This window comes from Orbicella franksi, chromosome 1 (genome assembly GCF_964199315.1).
Source record: "Orbicella franksi chromosome 1, jaOrbFran1.1, whole genome shotgun sequence".
Lineage (NCBI taxonomy): Eukaryota > Metazoa > Cnidaria > Anthozoa > Scleractinia > Merulinidae > Orbicella > Orbicella franksi.
Window position 1 is genome coordinate 32,536,299 of NC_138145.1, and position 18,149 is coordinate 32,554,447.

General features: G+C 38.7%; 2 protein-coding genes and 1 long non-coding RNA gene across 3 annotated transcripts in view; 1 reads left to right on the forward strand and 2 right to left on the reverse strand.

The window, feature by feature from the left end:
• LOC145479891 (uncharacterized) overlaps nucleotides 1–18,149 on the reverse strand; it is a 296,755-nt gene that overhangs the window by 140,071 nt on the left and 138,535 nt on the right. The window lies entirely within an intron of this gene.
• LOC145479725 (uncharacterized) overlaps nucleotides 1–18,149 on the reverse strand; it is a 181,358-nt gene that overhangs the window by 46,817 nt on the left and 116,392 nt on the right. The gene's annotated exons all lie outside the window — the stretch shown is intronic.
• On the forward strand, nucleotides 93–8,408 carry LOC145460114 (peptidyl-prolyl cis-trans isomerase B-like). The gene is made up of 5 exons (XM_081444848.1): nucleotides 93–390; nucleotides 4,328–4,388; nucleotides 4,491–4,523; nucleotides 4,675–4,859; nucleotides 5,545–8,408. The coding sequence occupies exons 1-5, from the start codon at nucleotides 187–189 to the stop codon at nucleotides 5,665–5,667; spliced, it is 606 nt and encodes a 201-aa protein (XP_081300974.1). The 5' UTR covers nucleotides 93–186; the 3' UTR covers nucleotides 5,668–8,408.

The window sequence follows — 18,149 nt, forward strand, 5'->3', positions numbered from 1 at the left end:
GGTATTGACTAGTTACCAGCTCCTCCCTAATTTCACCGCTCTGAAGTTGAACAGTTGTCCACATACCATTGGTTCTCAATTATTCTGGAAAATCATTGGTCCACGCCACCTATACTGTCCTATTCCCCGTATTCAAAACGCGAAATCCTCTAGCTGAGTTTTCTGGTGCCTTATTCACAAATCAATATGTCTTCGTTGTTGTATTTAGTGGTGATGGCCTGCGCGTGTTTCGGCGTTAAAGCCAATAGTGGAGACACTGTCGACGTTACCGAAAAGGTGTTCTTTGATGTAGAGATCGGTGGTGAGAAAGCTGGCAGGGTCGTCATTGGATTATTCGGGACTACCGTTCCAAAGACTGCGAAGAATTTTTACGACCTTGCAACGCACGAGGTAAGATTGGATTACTGCAAAAGGCAGTTTGAACAAATATGAACATACTTAAATTTGTATATACGTTGTTTCTGCAAGTTTGGCATGTTTAAAATCACTTTAGATTCAATCTTCTTTACTAATAGTGTAGATTTTAAAACTTAAATGACCCTCACTATAAAGTTGAGAGTTGCCAATAGTGTAGTTATTCACGTCGTTCCTGTTTAGCTTTTGTTCAGTTACACGTACATCCCTTTTTAGCGCTGACAACCGAGCCACTTAAACAAGGATTTGACATTATTAACTGAAATTGTTAAAAAAATTAATTTTGACTGCCGGACACGGAGTATTTTGAAAAACCTGCCCAGCTTCCGGACATAGAGACCCAGCGTTTTGTCAACATATGCCCTCGTACATGTATTTGCAGATAATTGCTAATTTTACAAGCCTTAGGACTTTATTTGCCCACTTTCCTGTGAACGTACCATTCTCAAATTTGAAAAAAAAAGTTATTGAATTAACTGCTAATTGAGGAGCCTTGTGTGTAAAAAACTTCTTTGGAAGGGAGTACTGGTAACCAATCAACCCCTGTGTTTAAGATGGTGCCTACAAAATACAAATGTTTTTGCACCAGGTTAGGACCATGCAGAAAAAGTAGATCTTTGCAAGGCCTATTAGAATCCACAAAGAAAAATTGTGGTTGCCATGCATTTTTTCGAGATAATTAGCCTTGAATCTCAACAAAAATACCGACATCAGCATTTTTCTGAAAAAAGAAGGAAAGGATATTTCTTCACAGATTTCCTTTGAATTTGCCTTTTTACATACAGAAAAGCGAACACATTTATAAAGATCTTAAAACTGCATGGTAAATGGTAACATAAAAACCAGTTTTGGTATGTTTTTAATAACAAAATTGTTGCAACAACACTTTTAGAATCTCTGACAGCCTTCCTCTGGTTCAGCTAAAATACAGTCTAAATACCTTTTGCTCACAACCAGAAACTAATCACGGGTTGAATAGGCTTGCCACTTCCATTTCATAACATAAAATGTAGGGGTAACCATGTGTTTTTTTAAGTCATTGATCTTTTTTGAAAACTTTTACAGTGCCCGTTACATTTTTTCCTGTCACCTCCCCAGTAAGTAAAACATTTGCGTATCTCACACTTGTTTTGCGCACACACTATGCCATCTGCAGGTACATGTTTACAGTTGGATTTCAGTATAATTCTCGACAGATAACAGCTAGTTTTTCAGCTGGAAGACATTACCAGTTAGTGGTTAGCAATATGCTGCTATTCCGGTATTCCTGGTTTAAGTACAGGTTCATTTAACTTGATTTGGTCACAGTAGGAAAATTTTGCTTTCATTTTATTCGTGTAGTTGGTAGTGTAGTTGATTCAGGGCTTCAAGTAGTTTCCCGGCTGGTGCCGGTCAAATTGTCTGGACATATCCCATTTTTAGTTGGAAAAACATCGATTACATCTTATCGCTATAAAAGTGCCCCTCCCCCCTTCACATGATGTTTAAATATGAAACAAGTAAATTTTCAAAGCATTTATTGTACATGAGCATCGATCTCAAAGCAGGAAAAGTGGAATGCATGGTACAGCAAAATCAGTATCACATTTGTGCGAAAATTTGCAAGGATAGCCTGAAATTTTATGAGTATTACGAGTCATTTGTTAAAAGTTCTTGGTCGGGTAGTTAAGTATCTGCCTTTTTTCCCTCCTTTTTCACAAACGCCAATAATATTGAACCTTTAAATATTTAAAACTTGAAACTTTAGACTTTTTCGTTACCAGCGTAAATGACCGGACATCAATGTCGACCCCAACGCGTGGGTGGCGCTTAAACCATGCCTTGCATGATGTGCAGAACCTGTGTGCACTAACAAAAGTAGGCACAGTCCTTAAGTGACCCTTTTTCCAAAAATTTGCCCCCAAATTTTGCCTTAATAAATTCATTACTTTTGTAACTTCTCATAGGAGACCACCACCGGTAGGCAACTGCAGCCACTTCTAGGGCTGATAGTTGAAATTTCTTATCATTTTGTCTAGTTGTCCCCTTTTAAGCAAGTACTCCATCCTATGCGACCCCACTATGGGCATGAATTGGGTTAGCCTCCATTACCAGCCACTGTTCAGGAAAGGAGCCCCACATGAATTAGATTATGAACTTACTTCACAGACATAGTTTGCCACTGACACATCCAGCTGTCTCTTCTTGGACACGAGAGAGTGGTGGAAATCAAGCCTAGAATTGGGTGAACCCTGATCAATGTTCAGTGAAAGTTTGTTCTTTCATTAGAGCATATTAGCAGAGCTGCTCAGCACCCCAAATGACTGCCAAGCAGAGGACCATACTCATATAGGAAAGAAAATAAAACCCATGAATTGATTTTCTCGTGGTTATCTGGTCATGGCTAGTGGTGTTACTTGTGGGCACGTACGTACGACTCACAGCATGGATTGCAGGCTCAAGCCAAGTTAACTTAGCTCTGCTTTTAGGCTTTGCTAAATCTATATATTATTTCTCATATGTAATATTTCTATGGGCCTAATGGGTCATGCTTACACTGCTAGTACTGTAACTTGGAAACTGGATTGGAACACACTGAAATCTCTTTGAATTACTAAATATTGAGGGGCTTATGATTTACTGCATGTAGATTAAGCCTCTAAAACAACTTCAGACTATGGTTGAAAATTTAGAGCTGTCTGATCTGGACTCCCATCAGCAGCCACCTCTCATAAGTGAGCTCATATGCTTGACATTTTGAGTCGTCAGTTATATGATGTTCAACTGTATTTTATACAATAAGTGAAATTATTCTCGCGTTTTGGTTGGTTCTTACTTATAATCAATAGGAAGACAGAGGTATCTATAGATGACTTCATTAATGTTTGTTTTTGTTTCTTAAAATTATATAAAAACTGATAGATTCCATATTGTGGTGCACCACATTCCTCCTATTTATTTTATGGTAATTGCCATTCTAGTATAGTGTTTATTTAGTGCTCAGTGTGCGCATATCTTCTGCGTTATGTGTATTTGTTTGTTTGTGTGTGTGTGTGTGTGTACTGACCTAAACTCATAGGTGTACAGACGCCTTCAGACTTGGAGGGGGGGGGGGGGGGCAGTAACCTCATTGTTCCAACAGACCCAAATTGCAGTAAAAACAAAAACGTTCACAATTCTTAGGTTTAATGAAACTGTATCATTCTAAGATTTGGATTATCCTTTAGATCGGATTGCAGATCCTTTATTAATGTGGTTATTACAATTATTATTAATATTATTATTATTTTGTAATATCGTTTATGATTTTTTTTTCTTTGTTATATAATCGCAGTGAAAATTGAATAAACTAAAATTGATATTTATTTTGAAACCTTGCATACTCTATTTACCTTGATTGACAGCCTAGTAAAATGAGAAACTTATAAAAGAAACAGTTAATTCTTCCTTGTATGAAAAGTTCAAGAAAAATTTTGAAATGGCTCTTTGTGGAGCCATTCAAAACAGCTCTTTTCAGAGCCACCACAAAAACGAAAGTCTTCGTCTTTGTTTGCTTTGATTCTTTTGTCATCGTTTTGTTCATGGAAATAATGTTAATCTTGAGGATTTCCACAATTATATACATTTCAACGATATACAGTGTATGGCTTTTATATATTTATATTTATGGCCCCCTCTACAAATATCTCTATGTGGACTGTGACTGTGGCTTGTTGTTGTTGTTTGCATCTTGCTGCATCTGCACATGTTGGCTTATAATGCTTATACTTAATATTATGCCCTAGTGAAACTAATATTTAGAGTGCCAACATAATGTACACTGATTGCAGTTGGATAATATAATATACATATATAACAAGAACTGAGTTGTAGTCAAAGGTGTATGCCAATGGTAATGCTAGCATTTATCAAATTTTTCATCTTCCTTACACAGAAAGGCTTTGGATACAAGGGGAGCATTTTCCACCGTGTTATTGAAGGGTTTATGATTCAAGGTACACTGTGAAGTCCTTATTTAAGTATTCATACTTTAATCAATAAAGTATTAGTTAGTCACTTAAAATTATAAAACCAATTATTCTTTCCTTGATATCAAGGTGGTGACTTCACAAACAGGGATGGAACTGGAGGTAAGACTGAACTTATTACAATTTTAATAATAGTGTGTATTTAGAGAAATGAAAAATGTAAGGAGAAAAAACATTACACAAATTATGTTCTCTCAGTTATTGTCATTGTAACATTTAAATCTTTGCGCTATTTTTCATTTGCCCATGTAAGGTAAAAGCATCTATGGTGAGCGTTTTCCAGATGAGAATTTTAAACTGTCTCATTATGGCTCTGGCTGGCTGAGTATGGCTAATGCTGGTAAAGATACCAATGGTTCACAGTTCTTTATTACAACTGTAAAAACATCCTGGCTGGATGGCAGACATGTTGTATTTGGAAAAGTGCTTGAAGGCATGGTATGTTACATTTACACTGTATGTTATGTCAAAACTATCTACCATAATCTGACATACAGAAGAACTACATGTACTGCCAGTTCTGATGTGCTTTAGTGCCCTCCCTGCAACTGAGTTTTGTTTATTATTTTGCATGGAATCAGTGTGGCCGAGTGGTTAGGGTGCTGGACTTCTGGAGGTTGCAGGCTCAAGTCCCTCTCTGACCACTAAGCTGGAGTTATTTCTCGCTAGACCCTAGTTCAACTCCTCGGTCATGCTTGTAAAAAGCCAACTGGTCTGCCTCCCACCAGTTGGGATTTTTAAGCCTAGTATATATTTATAATGTTTATTTGAAATATTTGTTTCTTTCAGTTTAAGTGGCATGCCTGTGAATTAGCTAGGTGTGGCTAGGCACAATTTTGACCATCATAAACAAACATTTTTAAACATTTAACTTTTTTTATTAATAAGTGTCCCGCTTCTAAAAAGTGCCCCCATTGGGAAAGTGACCATAGAGTAGACTGACAGGACATTTGAGTTATGTAGTCTGCTTCTAAAATTGAACATATTGACTTGGAATAAACAAGAGAATACCAGTAGGACCAAATCATAGTTAGTCTCCTCTACTAACTATGACCAAATTAATGCCTATTGTATAGTTGTACAAAAATCTGAGTAAGACTGACATGTGTCCCACTTCTCTTAGGATGTTGTCACAAAGATAGAGAAGACGAAAACTGATAGCCGTGATCGACCAATCAAGGAAGTCAAAATTGCTGACTGCGGTTCTATTCATTTAGAGAAGCCTTTTCCAGTCAAAAAGGAATAATACTAAAGTGCTTATTTTATTGTTACTTGTGTTTAGAAGTTTCAAACTCTTACAGTGCACCGAGAGTACATTTTATATTACCTGGTTCTTCTCATTTCCAATATGTGTGAATGTCTAATTAAAAATGGTGTAGTTAATAAAAGAGCAGTATGGAACGGAATTTGTTAACTGGCCATGTGACATTCTTCATCTTTATCCATGAAAATGAACCTCATATTTAACTGATTTCAAGGTAACAAACCTCTAGAGTAACCATCACGTTGTATCAGAAATGAGACAACAAGTGATTTCACAAGGGAGGTTTTGTTGCAGTGTTAGCGCAATGCTGTCATCCTAGGTATTTCTTGATAATCTGAATTAAACCTGCATGACTGTTACATGTATTCCTTGTCCTCGTTTTCAGTTTGCTTGTCCAGTAGAGGTAGCCATTTGTGTGTCGTTTGAACGTTGTCCTTTTCTTGCTTGACGTTTATTTGTTAGTTCCCACTTGATAAAATACTGCAAGAAACAGAAAAAGATTATTTGTCTATAAAATGCTAAAGTAATATCCTACCGTTTCCAACATGAACACTTCGTTGTATTACTTGGATTGCGTTGTGATTTATTTTCCATCGTTATTTAACTGGCACATAATATAGTTCTCTGTGTGAAAAATTGTTAAATACATTACAATTACAGGTTTTTGACTAAACCGTATACAATTCTTCCTTTCTCTAAACGGGTTAAACTAGACGGGATTTCTTGTAATGATTCTGAGGACTTCATAACAGACGAAACTGTACCAACAGGCACGTACTGTGCTGTACTATTCATCGCAAGCATCAGTGGAGTACAGTGGAGGATAGATGCTGTCATCAACTTATGGGGGTGGAGGAGACGCTGACTCAAATCGTTCATAGTTTTCACAATTTTTAGACACAAAATGTTACGACGTTTCGGTCGAAATTGGCTTCAAAAGTTCAGACGGAATTTTTCAAGTTTCAGTCGACAAATCCAAAGTGGCGTCCTAGTCCGCCCGCCGTGACCAGTGGAACCAGCCATCGTCGCTACGAGCATGGGGAACGGGAACGCACACCCAAAGAAAGCTGTCATAAGAGGAAATTTGGCAGGAAAAATATATTGCATTTGTTTTGTACCATGTTTGTAGGCAGGTGTTTGCCCTGGATACGCTGCTTCCACGTTGTGAAGTTACTTGTACAGCCAGTTAGCTACTCAGTTCAGTTAGTGCATCGTTGACCTCCAAATGATAATTTCCGTAGGAATCTACATTCACTTAGCTTTCAACTGACGTATTGCCCTGGGACGGGGGTGCTCGTCGTACCTTTTAGGTTACAAAAACGCGGTTCGGTACCTCTGAAGGTGTTGAGCCTGGTCCACAGCGGGACCGGAGCTTTTGCGGTACCTTTTGTTTTTAGGGTATTGAGCCGAAACAGGAGATATAAATGTCTTGTTTTAGAATTACTACCTCGTATAGCTTATGGGTGAAAAAATTTTCAAGTCACGCCCACAAACAGGATCTTTGTACTTCTTTGGAGTTCAAAATTTTGTTTGTGGGACTGCCGTTAGGCCCGTTGGGATTATGCAAATTAAAGAAAGGAACGAGGAGGGAATGGCCGCTCGTTGCACGCTAGGGAAAGAAAGAGACTGCTCGTAGTTAAAGATCGTTAAACAATTCTGTGGAGATGCTGGCGAAAACACACGCGGCCAGACCTTGTATTCGATCTACGTACGTGACATTACGGTTGTTGGCGGCTCGTTACGGTTTCAGCTGTTTAGAGTTATACTATTCACAGAGCACTGGTCACAGGCAGACCAAGCCGTAACGAACGCTTTAATGTTCTTTAAAACAGAATTCTCGTTAGTCCTAAATATGCTATTAAATTTTAGCAGGAGCCATAATCGTGGACGGAGACCGTAAGTCTCGGGATTCGCGCGCTCCTATGATATGGGACAATTTTTCTATTTTTAGAACAAATTGCGCCATCCTGACGTCATATATCCGCGCGGATTCACGCACATGTCAGGGGCTCTTGCGTGGATGTTGTCACGTTGCGTGATCAAATGGTGAGAGTTGAGAGATTCTCTTGCGTATTTTTCACAGCGTCCCGTTCCTGATGTAGAAGGAGAACCAAGCATTCGGGAAACCTCACGGACTGCTGCACGAATTTCGTCCCGTACATAGACATAATGAGGCGCCATCTTGGTTGTCACCTCAAGGAAAAAGCGCGCGAATTAGAGCTTACTACGTAGTTCTCAGGCCTTCTCGTTGAAATGCGCGCGCATAGTTTATTTCCTTTTCATTTGCGGCGTGCGGTTAACTTTTGTTTGCAGCAGGAGCCATAATCGGGGACGGAGACCGTAAGTCTTGGGATCCGCGCGCACCTATGATATGGGACAATTTTTCTATTTTTAGAACAAATTGCGCCATCCTGACGTCTTATATCCGCGCGGATCCACGCACATGTCGGGGGCTCTCGCGTGGATGTTGTCACGTTGCGTGATCAAATAGTGAGAGTTGAGAGACCTTGAGAGATTATCTTGCGTATTTTTCACAGCGATGGCAGGGAATAAGGCAGGGAATACGAACCAGGGCGCTTATATGTAGTTTTATGCTCTGAGCTAACGGAAAAGGTGGGTTTTCCAGGGTCGAAAACAAGACTTCAATCTCGCGCTGGAAATGAATAATAAGATCTGGTCGCGCTAGTTGTAAGCTTACGCGTATGTTTTAGCGTTTGTTCTGACTTAAGAATATATCATGGGGACAACCCCAATACTAGAAATGGCGCGCGCTTACGGTCTCCGTCCCCGATTATGGCTCCTGGTTTACAGTGATGATTTTGCTTTCATTTGCAGTGTGCGCGCGTTCAGTTTTTTTGCTGTGAGCTTTTTTGTTTACTTAATTTGGGGTTTGATTTTGCTTTCATTTGTATTGTGCAATCCACTTTTCTTTGCAGTGTGCGTTTTGGTTTTATTTGCAGTGTGCGTTTAATTTTTTGGCGGTGTGCATGCGTTAATTATAGGAGTGCATTCGATCTTTCATTGGCAGTGCTGGTTTGACTTCATTCGTGGTCTCTTTGATTTAGTTTGCAGTGATATTTTTTGTTATTTTGCGTTTTTTCTGTTTTGTAAAGTTGTCTCTAACGGGCCACCGTAGAATACGAACCAGGGCGCTTATATGTAGTTTTATGCTCTGAGCTAACGGAAAAGGTGGGTTTTTCAGGGTCGAAAAGAAGACTTCAATCTCGCGCTGGGAATGAATAATATCTGCTCACGCTAGTTGTAAGCTTAAGCGTATGTTTTTGCGTTTGTTCTGATTTAAGAATATAGCAAGAAAACTCTCTACTCTGGTATCGAGTGCATTTGTGAGTTTCTCAGACAATGGTTAATCATAACCAAAACCTGTTTTGATGGTTTCTTATTGTTTCTGCTTGTTTGGTGAGTTTGCAAAAGTTTTTGAAAGGAAAGTCTGACGCGTACAATTAGCTCATTTGCATAGTGCAGCTCGTGCACTTTCAAGTCCGAGTCGATGTTTTCAATTGTCAACAAATCTTGACAAAGATTTCTTTCGTTATCTTTTGTGTTGAGATGCTGCAACAAATTTCACGAATGCAAAAAAGGCTACTAACATCACGTGTGTTTCTTCAACATAAGCATAGTGAAGTTTTACACTGCGAAAATGAAAATAGACAAGGAGTTTTGATAACTCGATCAACAAAATCGAAATCGTTGTTCCAAGTTGATTAAAGAAAGCGTCATCGTAACTTTGCTGATTATTTCTGCTTTATTCACATATTTTCAGCTAAGCTTTTAATATGTTCTCAAACATTTATCAATGTCAAACATATTTAAAAACTATAGAGCTATTGTTTGAGTTCGATGTACGCTTTCACAAGAAAGTGCGGCGAAACTTCGGTATACAATTTGTCATGTTTACTGACTGTACAAAACACGCATCGGCGGGCGCTCTCATTCATCGACAACAGAGAATTTACTGGATTTTTACACGAATAAAACCGAGGAGTATCTACGGACGTAAAGTTATTAAGCCTTGATGAAACAACAAGCGCTGCTTACAATTCAAGCGAAACTCAAACTAGCAATTATTTTGTTTTACTTTTCGGTCGCGATAGACTGACAAATTCCTCGCAAGCGTGTGGCAAGAGGAACTAGGAAACTATGAAGTCCTGAATCTCTGCTATATCTAAATATATCCAGCTAGTTTTTTGCTGTGTAATGGAAAAGCTGTTAATCTTCAACATATTTGAAATTTAAAGTGGAGTAATGTACAGCTCATGTAAAAGAAGCATCCGTCGGAACACAACTTGGTCAGCGATATATATCTAAGCTTAAAGCGGAACATACCTAAATTCGACACTGTCTTACTTCACTCAAACTGGAGCAGCTTACAACGAAAATACTTAAGCAAAATTCCAACAGACGTAAACGCATTGAGTTGTGGGCCAAAAACATGAAAAATTTCGGGAATTTCGGACGCCATTTCCCCCGCGCGACATCCGCAAAAATCCTCGCAGCATGTACGCGCGTGCGCCTTAGGCGATGGCGCAATTTGTTCTTAAAATAGAATTATTATCCCATATCATGGGGACAACGCCAATACTTGAAATGGCGCGCGCTTACGGTCTCCGTCCCGATTATGGCTCCTGATTTTAGCTATAAGTGTAGAAAAAAATTGTCTTTATGCCTTTTATGCAATTTGGATCCAAATTGTGTCCATTTTTGAGTTATTTTTTTGTAAAAAAAATACCTCTTAGTCGGCGCGTCGGGTATGTTATGGACGGGTCAATGGGTGAGTGCAGGCGGTGTTGGACACGGTTCACGTGACAGTATTCGACCAATCATATGTCGTCTCAGTCGGAGCAATGGCGGACACACTTTTCGTTGCGAATGGAGAGTAGGTTGTCGTTTCTCGACCGATTTCTGCACTCATCATGAGAATCAAACGAACCTTTTCTAGGAGCTGCTAGTGTAATATCTAGACCAGTTATATGCGAAGCCTCAAGTGCAGGTAAGCAATTTTTGCATCAGAACTAGTCAATGGAAATCCTGCTGTGTTGAAAACGTTTGTTTACCACACGCGCTTGACATGGATATTCTTTTGGTCGTTTTCAGGATAACAGGGATCAGTATTGTGAATTTTTTTTGTGTGAAACTTTAGTTCGAGAGTTGAACTTTAAGAAAAGTCCGGCGGGCCCGGGCGGGCCCCGCCGTTTTAACGGTCAAAATCGGACTTGAAGTTGGGGCATTTTCCTTGATTTGTCATATGTTCGCGGTATTTCGCGGGAGTGATTGTGTGATTTCTACCCTTGTTATTTTGTGGCTCGGCTTGTTCCCTTTACATTTTAGTTTTCTTGTTATGTTTTTTTTTGTAGTGCGTATGTCATCCGTTTGTTTGGCCGATGTTCAAGAGTTTTGGATCCTGCTTTGGATGCTAGTCCATTAAAGATATCATCTCATTTACAGTGAATTTTCACTATCATGATCACTGCCTGTCTTGAATTGTTATCTCTTACAGAAATTTACTACTCTTGGATCGGAGGTTATTGTTCAGTCATCTATGGCTGATTATTTTTGATCTCCCACTTCTTTATGCTTGTTTTCCTTTGAATGTTGGTAGTAGTGGGAGACTATACATCAATAAAATTAATAACAAGTGTTTCATGTGTATAGTTACGCATAATTGTCAACCCACCTGGAGCAGAACGAGCCAACGTGTTTGAAGCACATGCTGAATTACCCGCTGGTATTTTAAAAGACTATGGGCTTGGAATTAACTTTGCTATATTTGCCAAGAACTAAATTTATCCACTTACACCGTAGTGATCTAACAAGGAAAGCTACAGCATGCTGCTGTTTAGGTTATTAAATTTAGAATGGAATAGACCAAAACAGAATACATAATAACCTAAAGCAAGTGACTACTTAGGAAGCTGCATGGCAATCCCAAGTTTTAAGAGCTACTATATTGATTGAAAAACTGCGCATTTATGGTCTAGAGGACAACAGCCTGGTCCTTGTGCGTTCATTTCTTCAAAACCGAACGCAGCGCACGGTTATCCGGAGTGCACAATCCTCGCCCCAGGCTTTGACGCACGGAGTACCACAGGGATCCGTACTCTCTCCTCTTCTTTTCCTAGTGCATATAAACGACCTCCCGGAGGCAGTATCGCAGCCCACTACTGTGGACATCTTCGCAGATGACACGACTCTGACCTCGCACTCACCTTACACAAATACCCCTGGACTTTGTTCCAGACTATGTCAAAGTACTGTAGAACTGGAAAAATGGACAGACAATAACCGGTTTAAGCTGAACATGGCCAAAACAAAATCCATGTTCGTAACCGGTACTAGACTGCGTGCAAAGATGGACCACTGCGACCAGATGGAAATCCGTTCCAGCACGGGAGATGTATTGGAAACTACTACAAGCTATAAACTACTTGGAGTATATATTGACCCAGACCTTTCTTTTAACGAGGATGTTGAACATTTATGTAAGAAACTTACTAAGCGCATCGGTATCTTGAGATCAATTAGGCATTATTTACCTTTAAATGAGCGTATACTCTTCTACAATGCAACCGTAAAGCCCCTTTTTCTGTATGGCGGAGCAGTCTGGAGTATAACATCTAAAGCAAATATCAGACGAGTCTTTCGACTGGAAAAGAGAGCGGCCAGGGTAATATTGGATGTTAAAACGGCAAGGGATGAACGAACTGTTGACTTATTTAACAAGTTGGACTGGTTACCCTTCTATGAAGAAATCAATGTTAATAAGCTATGCCTTATCTTTAAATGTCTACATGGTCAATGCCCAGAATACATATCTAGTAAGTTGATACGTGTGAGTGACATATCGGTAAGATCCTCGCGTTATAGTCACATCACCCTACGATGCCCTAAGAGCAACAGAGCGACAGAAGGAGGAAAAACTTTTGCTTCTACATCGACTTCACTATGGAATTTCCTACCTCCTAACATAAGATCCTGTGATAGCATTAATGTTTTTAAAGAGAAATGCGTCAAGCTTATAAAGAAGGGGTATGCAAATATTGAACATTTCACAATTTCTTAGTGTCCTCTAACTCTTTGTATCGTATGCACCAACAAGATGTTAGTCCATTTTACTGATGTTAGTAATTTTACCCGTTTTATACTTATTATTATTCATAGTTAGATGTTTTTAAAATTGTGATTTATATTTTAATTGTTTAAGGGAGGGGCACGAGTTTATCAGTCAATGACTGTAAAGTGTTTTTACCCTCATTAAATAAAGTTACTTACTTACTTACTTACTTACAAATGTTCAATATAGTGCATCTGCTTGTATTTTAAAATGTTGTTACAATTTAGTTATCTCAGTCAAAACATCTCACTATAGATGATCTAGGATACAGCTACATGCTAGATTATTCTGAATTCAGTTGGTCACAGTCATTACGAGTCAACAGGAGGAAATGCTGTGGAGACTGTTTTTGGCAAAATATTTAACAGCCAATGTAGGAAATGTTAATATCGGTACATGATCACTGTGTTGTTGACCACAGGACTTGCAGTAAATAATAAATTTTAAACTGATAGATATTTCAAATGACCTACATAGCACTGTTCTGGGTAAGAAGCTCCCTTTAGTTTACACAAGTTACATTGAACCTTAAACTTCAGCAGAGTTGTGATATGAGGGCATGCAATGAAGGCACAGGACCATGAGCAATTCAGTCATTGCTAATTGACTGTGCCTATCATTCACAGTCTTCCAATTTACTAATTTGTAAGTGAACTTAATGTTGGCTGCTGTTTCCAGAATATGTTTTTCGTGCTATTTTGCTGGTTTTTTGTTGTGCTTGTCAGTACTTTGCAAATATTCAGTTTGAAAAGTATACTTTGGAATTGAATTATTATTTGCAGGTAAATGTAAGTCAGTTTTTTTTTTCACATCTCCCATCTGCAATTTTGGCTGCAACCACTTTAAATAGCGTGAGGTATATTATTTGTCCAAAGCATTCATTTCATGTAACTCAACCAAGCTTTCTTTCCACTGAGCCTGATTTCCCATTTACATGGTCTCACATGTACTGAGAACCCAGGAATGGACACTTGGAGCAGGTACAAGTTAAATCCAACACCTAAGCACTAGGCGAAGAGAAATCTCAAACTCTCATCATTTTGAACATTGATATTGACAGTGGCAATGTCTGAGGCAAAGTCATTTGGAGACCTTTTACTTTAAACACATTCAAGGAACTGGTTGAACAAGACCAAAATCGTGTTATCCCATTGTCTACAAAATAGATCCACACAGTACATATTTAATCTTGGATTTGTAAGTTGAACAAGAATTTGCTGGAAGTGTGATCTGGTACAGGGGACGAATACAATTATCTTTTACCACTTACATTAAAGCAAAACATACCCTACTTCTCCCATAAAGCTTCTAGTTTTTTAATTCCATTTATTGCACATCATTTTTGTTATTTTGAAAGAGCCATAGCTCATTAGCAAGTTATTTATGATTCCTTTTGGTTAATCAGGAATTACAGCGGACGAAACTCGATTAATCAAGCTTTACACAAGTTTTCAAGGACAAAACATTGCTTTGATTGCGAATTATTCAACCCTTTTCTACGTAGGTTTTACTTCTCAGCTCTCTTATCGTCGAACGAAAACACAATATCTGTCAACAACAATGTTGTTGGCCAGCGATACACTTCACACACAAGTCGAGATATCTAAAAAGGATAGTGCCGAAGGTAGGTTCAATTCCGGCAAGTTAAGATCGAATTCGAAGAGACCAGAAACGGAAATAATTTATCTTTCAACCGTAAAGATTCGACGAACCGTGAAGCTTCGATTCCTAAAATCATCTGTTTAGCACTGAAAATGGTGGCTTTGTAAATCGACCAGAAGTCATCTACAGCTATTACTTGGCGTGCGGAACATTTCATGTGGATGTCATTCCAGATTTCTTTCAGCATCTGATGCGAGCGAACCTCGTATAAGTTATATTTCCACATCACCATCAGCGCGCGGTGGATGTTTGCAGTTCAGCGATCAGATGAAAATGAACTTCAGGGAAAATTTCTCCCAGCATGCTTTGCGAGTCGTGTCGAACACCGCCTGGGGTGAGTGAGTGAGTGAGTGAGTGAGAGAGTGAGTGAGAGATGTATGTATGTCACACCAATCAGATTGAATCTACGATGAACAGCCAATCAAATTTCTTGTTGTAAAGGTAAATGGTACGTGAGAAACACAAGGTATGTATAAACACAAGGACTTTGGTAATTGAAAAATAAAGAGTGACGTGTACGTTGCCGGTTTGTGATTTTTAGTCCGGTTTGGAGGGGAGTGTGACAGTTACATACGTACATTGGGTTGTTTTAGAGTGCATAATTTTCAGTGTAATGGTGGCTAGTTATGAACGAGATGAGTCTTGAGTTTTGAAGCAGTTCATGAGTAGTAGGCAAATGGCACGAGATATTTTTATTTTTAATTACAAAGGGTAACTTGATACTTTTGTTTTTCACAAGGAGTTAATTCAATTAGAGGTCACGAATAGTCGGTTCTAGTTCTTAGGACATGTTTTAGAGGAGACGAGACTATTTAGATTTGAAGCAGTTCTAACGTTTACAATAGTAAGTGCAGGTAACGATTGCTTTGTTCTTATTGCATGCGAATATAACGAGATATTTTTATTTCTTAGTTACAATGGGTAATTTGACACTCTTGTTTTTAACAAGGTAGTAAATTCAATTAGAGCTGACGAATCGTCGCGACTTGTTCCCACGAGATGTTTGCTATTTTTAGTTACAAATGGTAACTCGACACTTGTTTTTCATATGGGAGTAAATTCAATTAGAGCTTACAAGTTATCGGCTATTGTTCCCAGGATATTAAACAAAAAAGAAGCTTTCCTTTCTAGAGTGTTGTTACGTCTCTGCAGTAGCAGTTTAATATTTTATTTGATGGGCATTTTATGACATTCTTTTCAGTCCGATATTTTTAAAGGTAAAAAGAATGAAAACTGTTCAAATGTTTTTTGAAGACTGTGTGGCACCAGGTTAAAGTGCAATTTAATTAAATCAGACTTTCAACGTGTCAGACAGGTTTTCTCCTCTTTCTTTAAATTTTTGGTGAAGTAGTGTTGTTGCGTTGTGTTGTGAAACTAGTGAGACAATCTCAGATAGTGCAGAGCGCAATTGATAGCTCTGGTACAGTAGTCCCATAAGTACTCACCCCTGCTCGGTTCACTTCTGGTTTGTGTCTACCTTGGTAGTCTGCTACGGCTTTTCCCCTTTGTAGTGTGTATGTTTCAAGGTTGTATTTTCATTCAAGGTCCAAACATTACGCACAAATTAATTACTACTGGTGCTTTAAGTTGATTTTCGTTCATTTTAAATACAACAATACGCTGAAGCAGCAAACGTGACAATTTAGCTCTTCACGCCAACTTTGTAACTTGATACTTTTGTTTTCCTCGCAAAGGCATGTAATATGAAACCCTTGTTTTCTCCAAAACATACGGAAGATGTCCTTGTTTTTGGAGATAAATGAAAGAAAGTTAAATATCTGATGTAGTGATGAAGAAACGGAACAGAGACGATGTTTTTCTAAAAATGCAAATTTTTACCGATGAACAAGAACTAATTTAATTATCAGATAGTCACGAAATACCACTTTCTTTTTCTGTTGCCACCTTTGTTGTTAACAATAAAACAATTCAAAATTAACACACAACGATATTGATGGCCAAGAAGCGTTTCAACGAAAAGTATTGAAGATAAACAGCGCTACTTGGCTGATATGAATGAGTCTCCTCAAAGACTGATTACATTAATTTGCGCTTTCATTAGGTGCCACGGCGTCTGCAGCAATATTTGAGCATTTTCCTGGTTTCTTTTGTTACAAATTTACAATTTGCGGAGTATTAAAGCCACTAACTTGAGAACTTTTTGGTCTCTCTTACAGACACAATTAAGGCAAGAAATAAACAAGTCGTTAAGGAGAAGCAATACATTTGAACCCTGACAAGCACACTATTGTAGATTGAAAACAGATGATATTTGTTGAAGCGACCTGTGTGTAATTCTAAAAGCTACGCAGCCACAGTAACGTTTCACTTTTGCAATAAAAAGGGACAATTGGCGCTACCTGAAAAATAACTGCCGACCTTGGTCACATGACACGATATATAAAATACTGCGTGTAAAGATAGTGTATAACACTAACAATGCTAGAACGCATGCGTCTTACATGTTGAGCTCTACCATAAGGAAAACCACTCAACATTTGTGCGTGATTCTGTATGCAATGTATCCTTCACCTAATACAGAAGCCACGAACCCTAACTAATCTACGCATGAGTTTAGAGCAAATTAGTTTTGTTCTAACGAGAATGGTACCACAAGGAGAGCAAGGGGTTACCTGAAACAAATATATAGCTTTGCGATGTTCAAAGTTAAGCGACGGCGATGGAATGCGTTTTACGTAGAGTACACATGTACCTTTCCCACCCTGCTCCCACTACTTCCTTGCCTCTAGACTAATTAATTAATTGAAATTAATTAATTAAACAAATATTAAAGTTTACACCTTAGCGCCATAGCGCCATAGCGCCTTAGTTCCTTAGCGGCAGGCAACCCCCATAACCATCCCAATAGTGCACTCTGCACTAAAAAGGGTAAACTTACTACTCGTATAAAATGTGAAAAGTTCTCTTAACTTGAGTATTTTCCTTGGGGGCTGGAAGGGCTCCCGAGGGGGTACTCCCAGAAAAATTGGTTGGGGGTGTGCGGCCCGCTTCCCAAAACCCTTACCCTATTTACGACCTGACCCTCAAATCAAAACCCTGTTTCAGGCCTGCGTTATAATTAGCTCCCTAGTTCAAACCAATGTTAAATTACCGTAAACATATAAATTTGTGCAGGGCTTTTGTTGATTTTCTCTTCGATAATGATGAAAAAGTGGCTTCTTCTTAAGGGGATATGGTACCCTAAAATATGGCGATTTTCATGAAAAATTCAATTTCTTGGAAATACAAGACTTAAGACCCTTGAGGACTTGTCAAAAACATTTTGAAACGATCTTGCCGAATTTCCTTCTAGATGAGTGTGAAATTTAAGGAAAGTACACAGTGGTATAAGTTTTTTCACGTGGCAACGGCCATAGCAACGACTGTTTACTATAAGAACGTGACCAAAAATATAGATTATTTTTAACTTATATGAACGAAACTATTTAGAAAAAACTTTTAAGACATGCACAACTCGATTGGTATAATTATTTGTGAAAAGCTTTGCCTCGAATTGCCATCACAGGCTCATTCATTTCCCTTATGACAAGGAATATTTCCCACAACTGCGGTAACTTTTTACAAAATAGGACAAACATTGCACCCCCTCCCCCGAGATCCAATCTGTACCCCCCCACTATTTGTGGCTCGTTAAATGCTTAATACTTCGTGT

Bases quoted from the DNA above. Each gene is read 5' to 3' on its own strand.
- LOC145460114 (XM_081444848.1), top strand. From the start codon at position 187: ATGTCTTCGTTGTTGTATTTAGTGGTGATGGCCTGCGCGTGTTTCGGC. The intron at 4,524-4,674 runs GTAAGACTGAAC...TGCCCATGTAAG, and splicing joins AAACAGGGATGGAACTGGAG to GTAAAAGCATCTATGGTGAG. The intron at 4,860-5,544 runs GTATGTTACATT...CACTTCTCTTAG, and splicing joins GAAAAGTGCTTGAAGGCATG to GATGTTGTCACAAAGATAGA.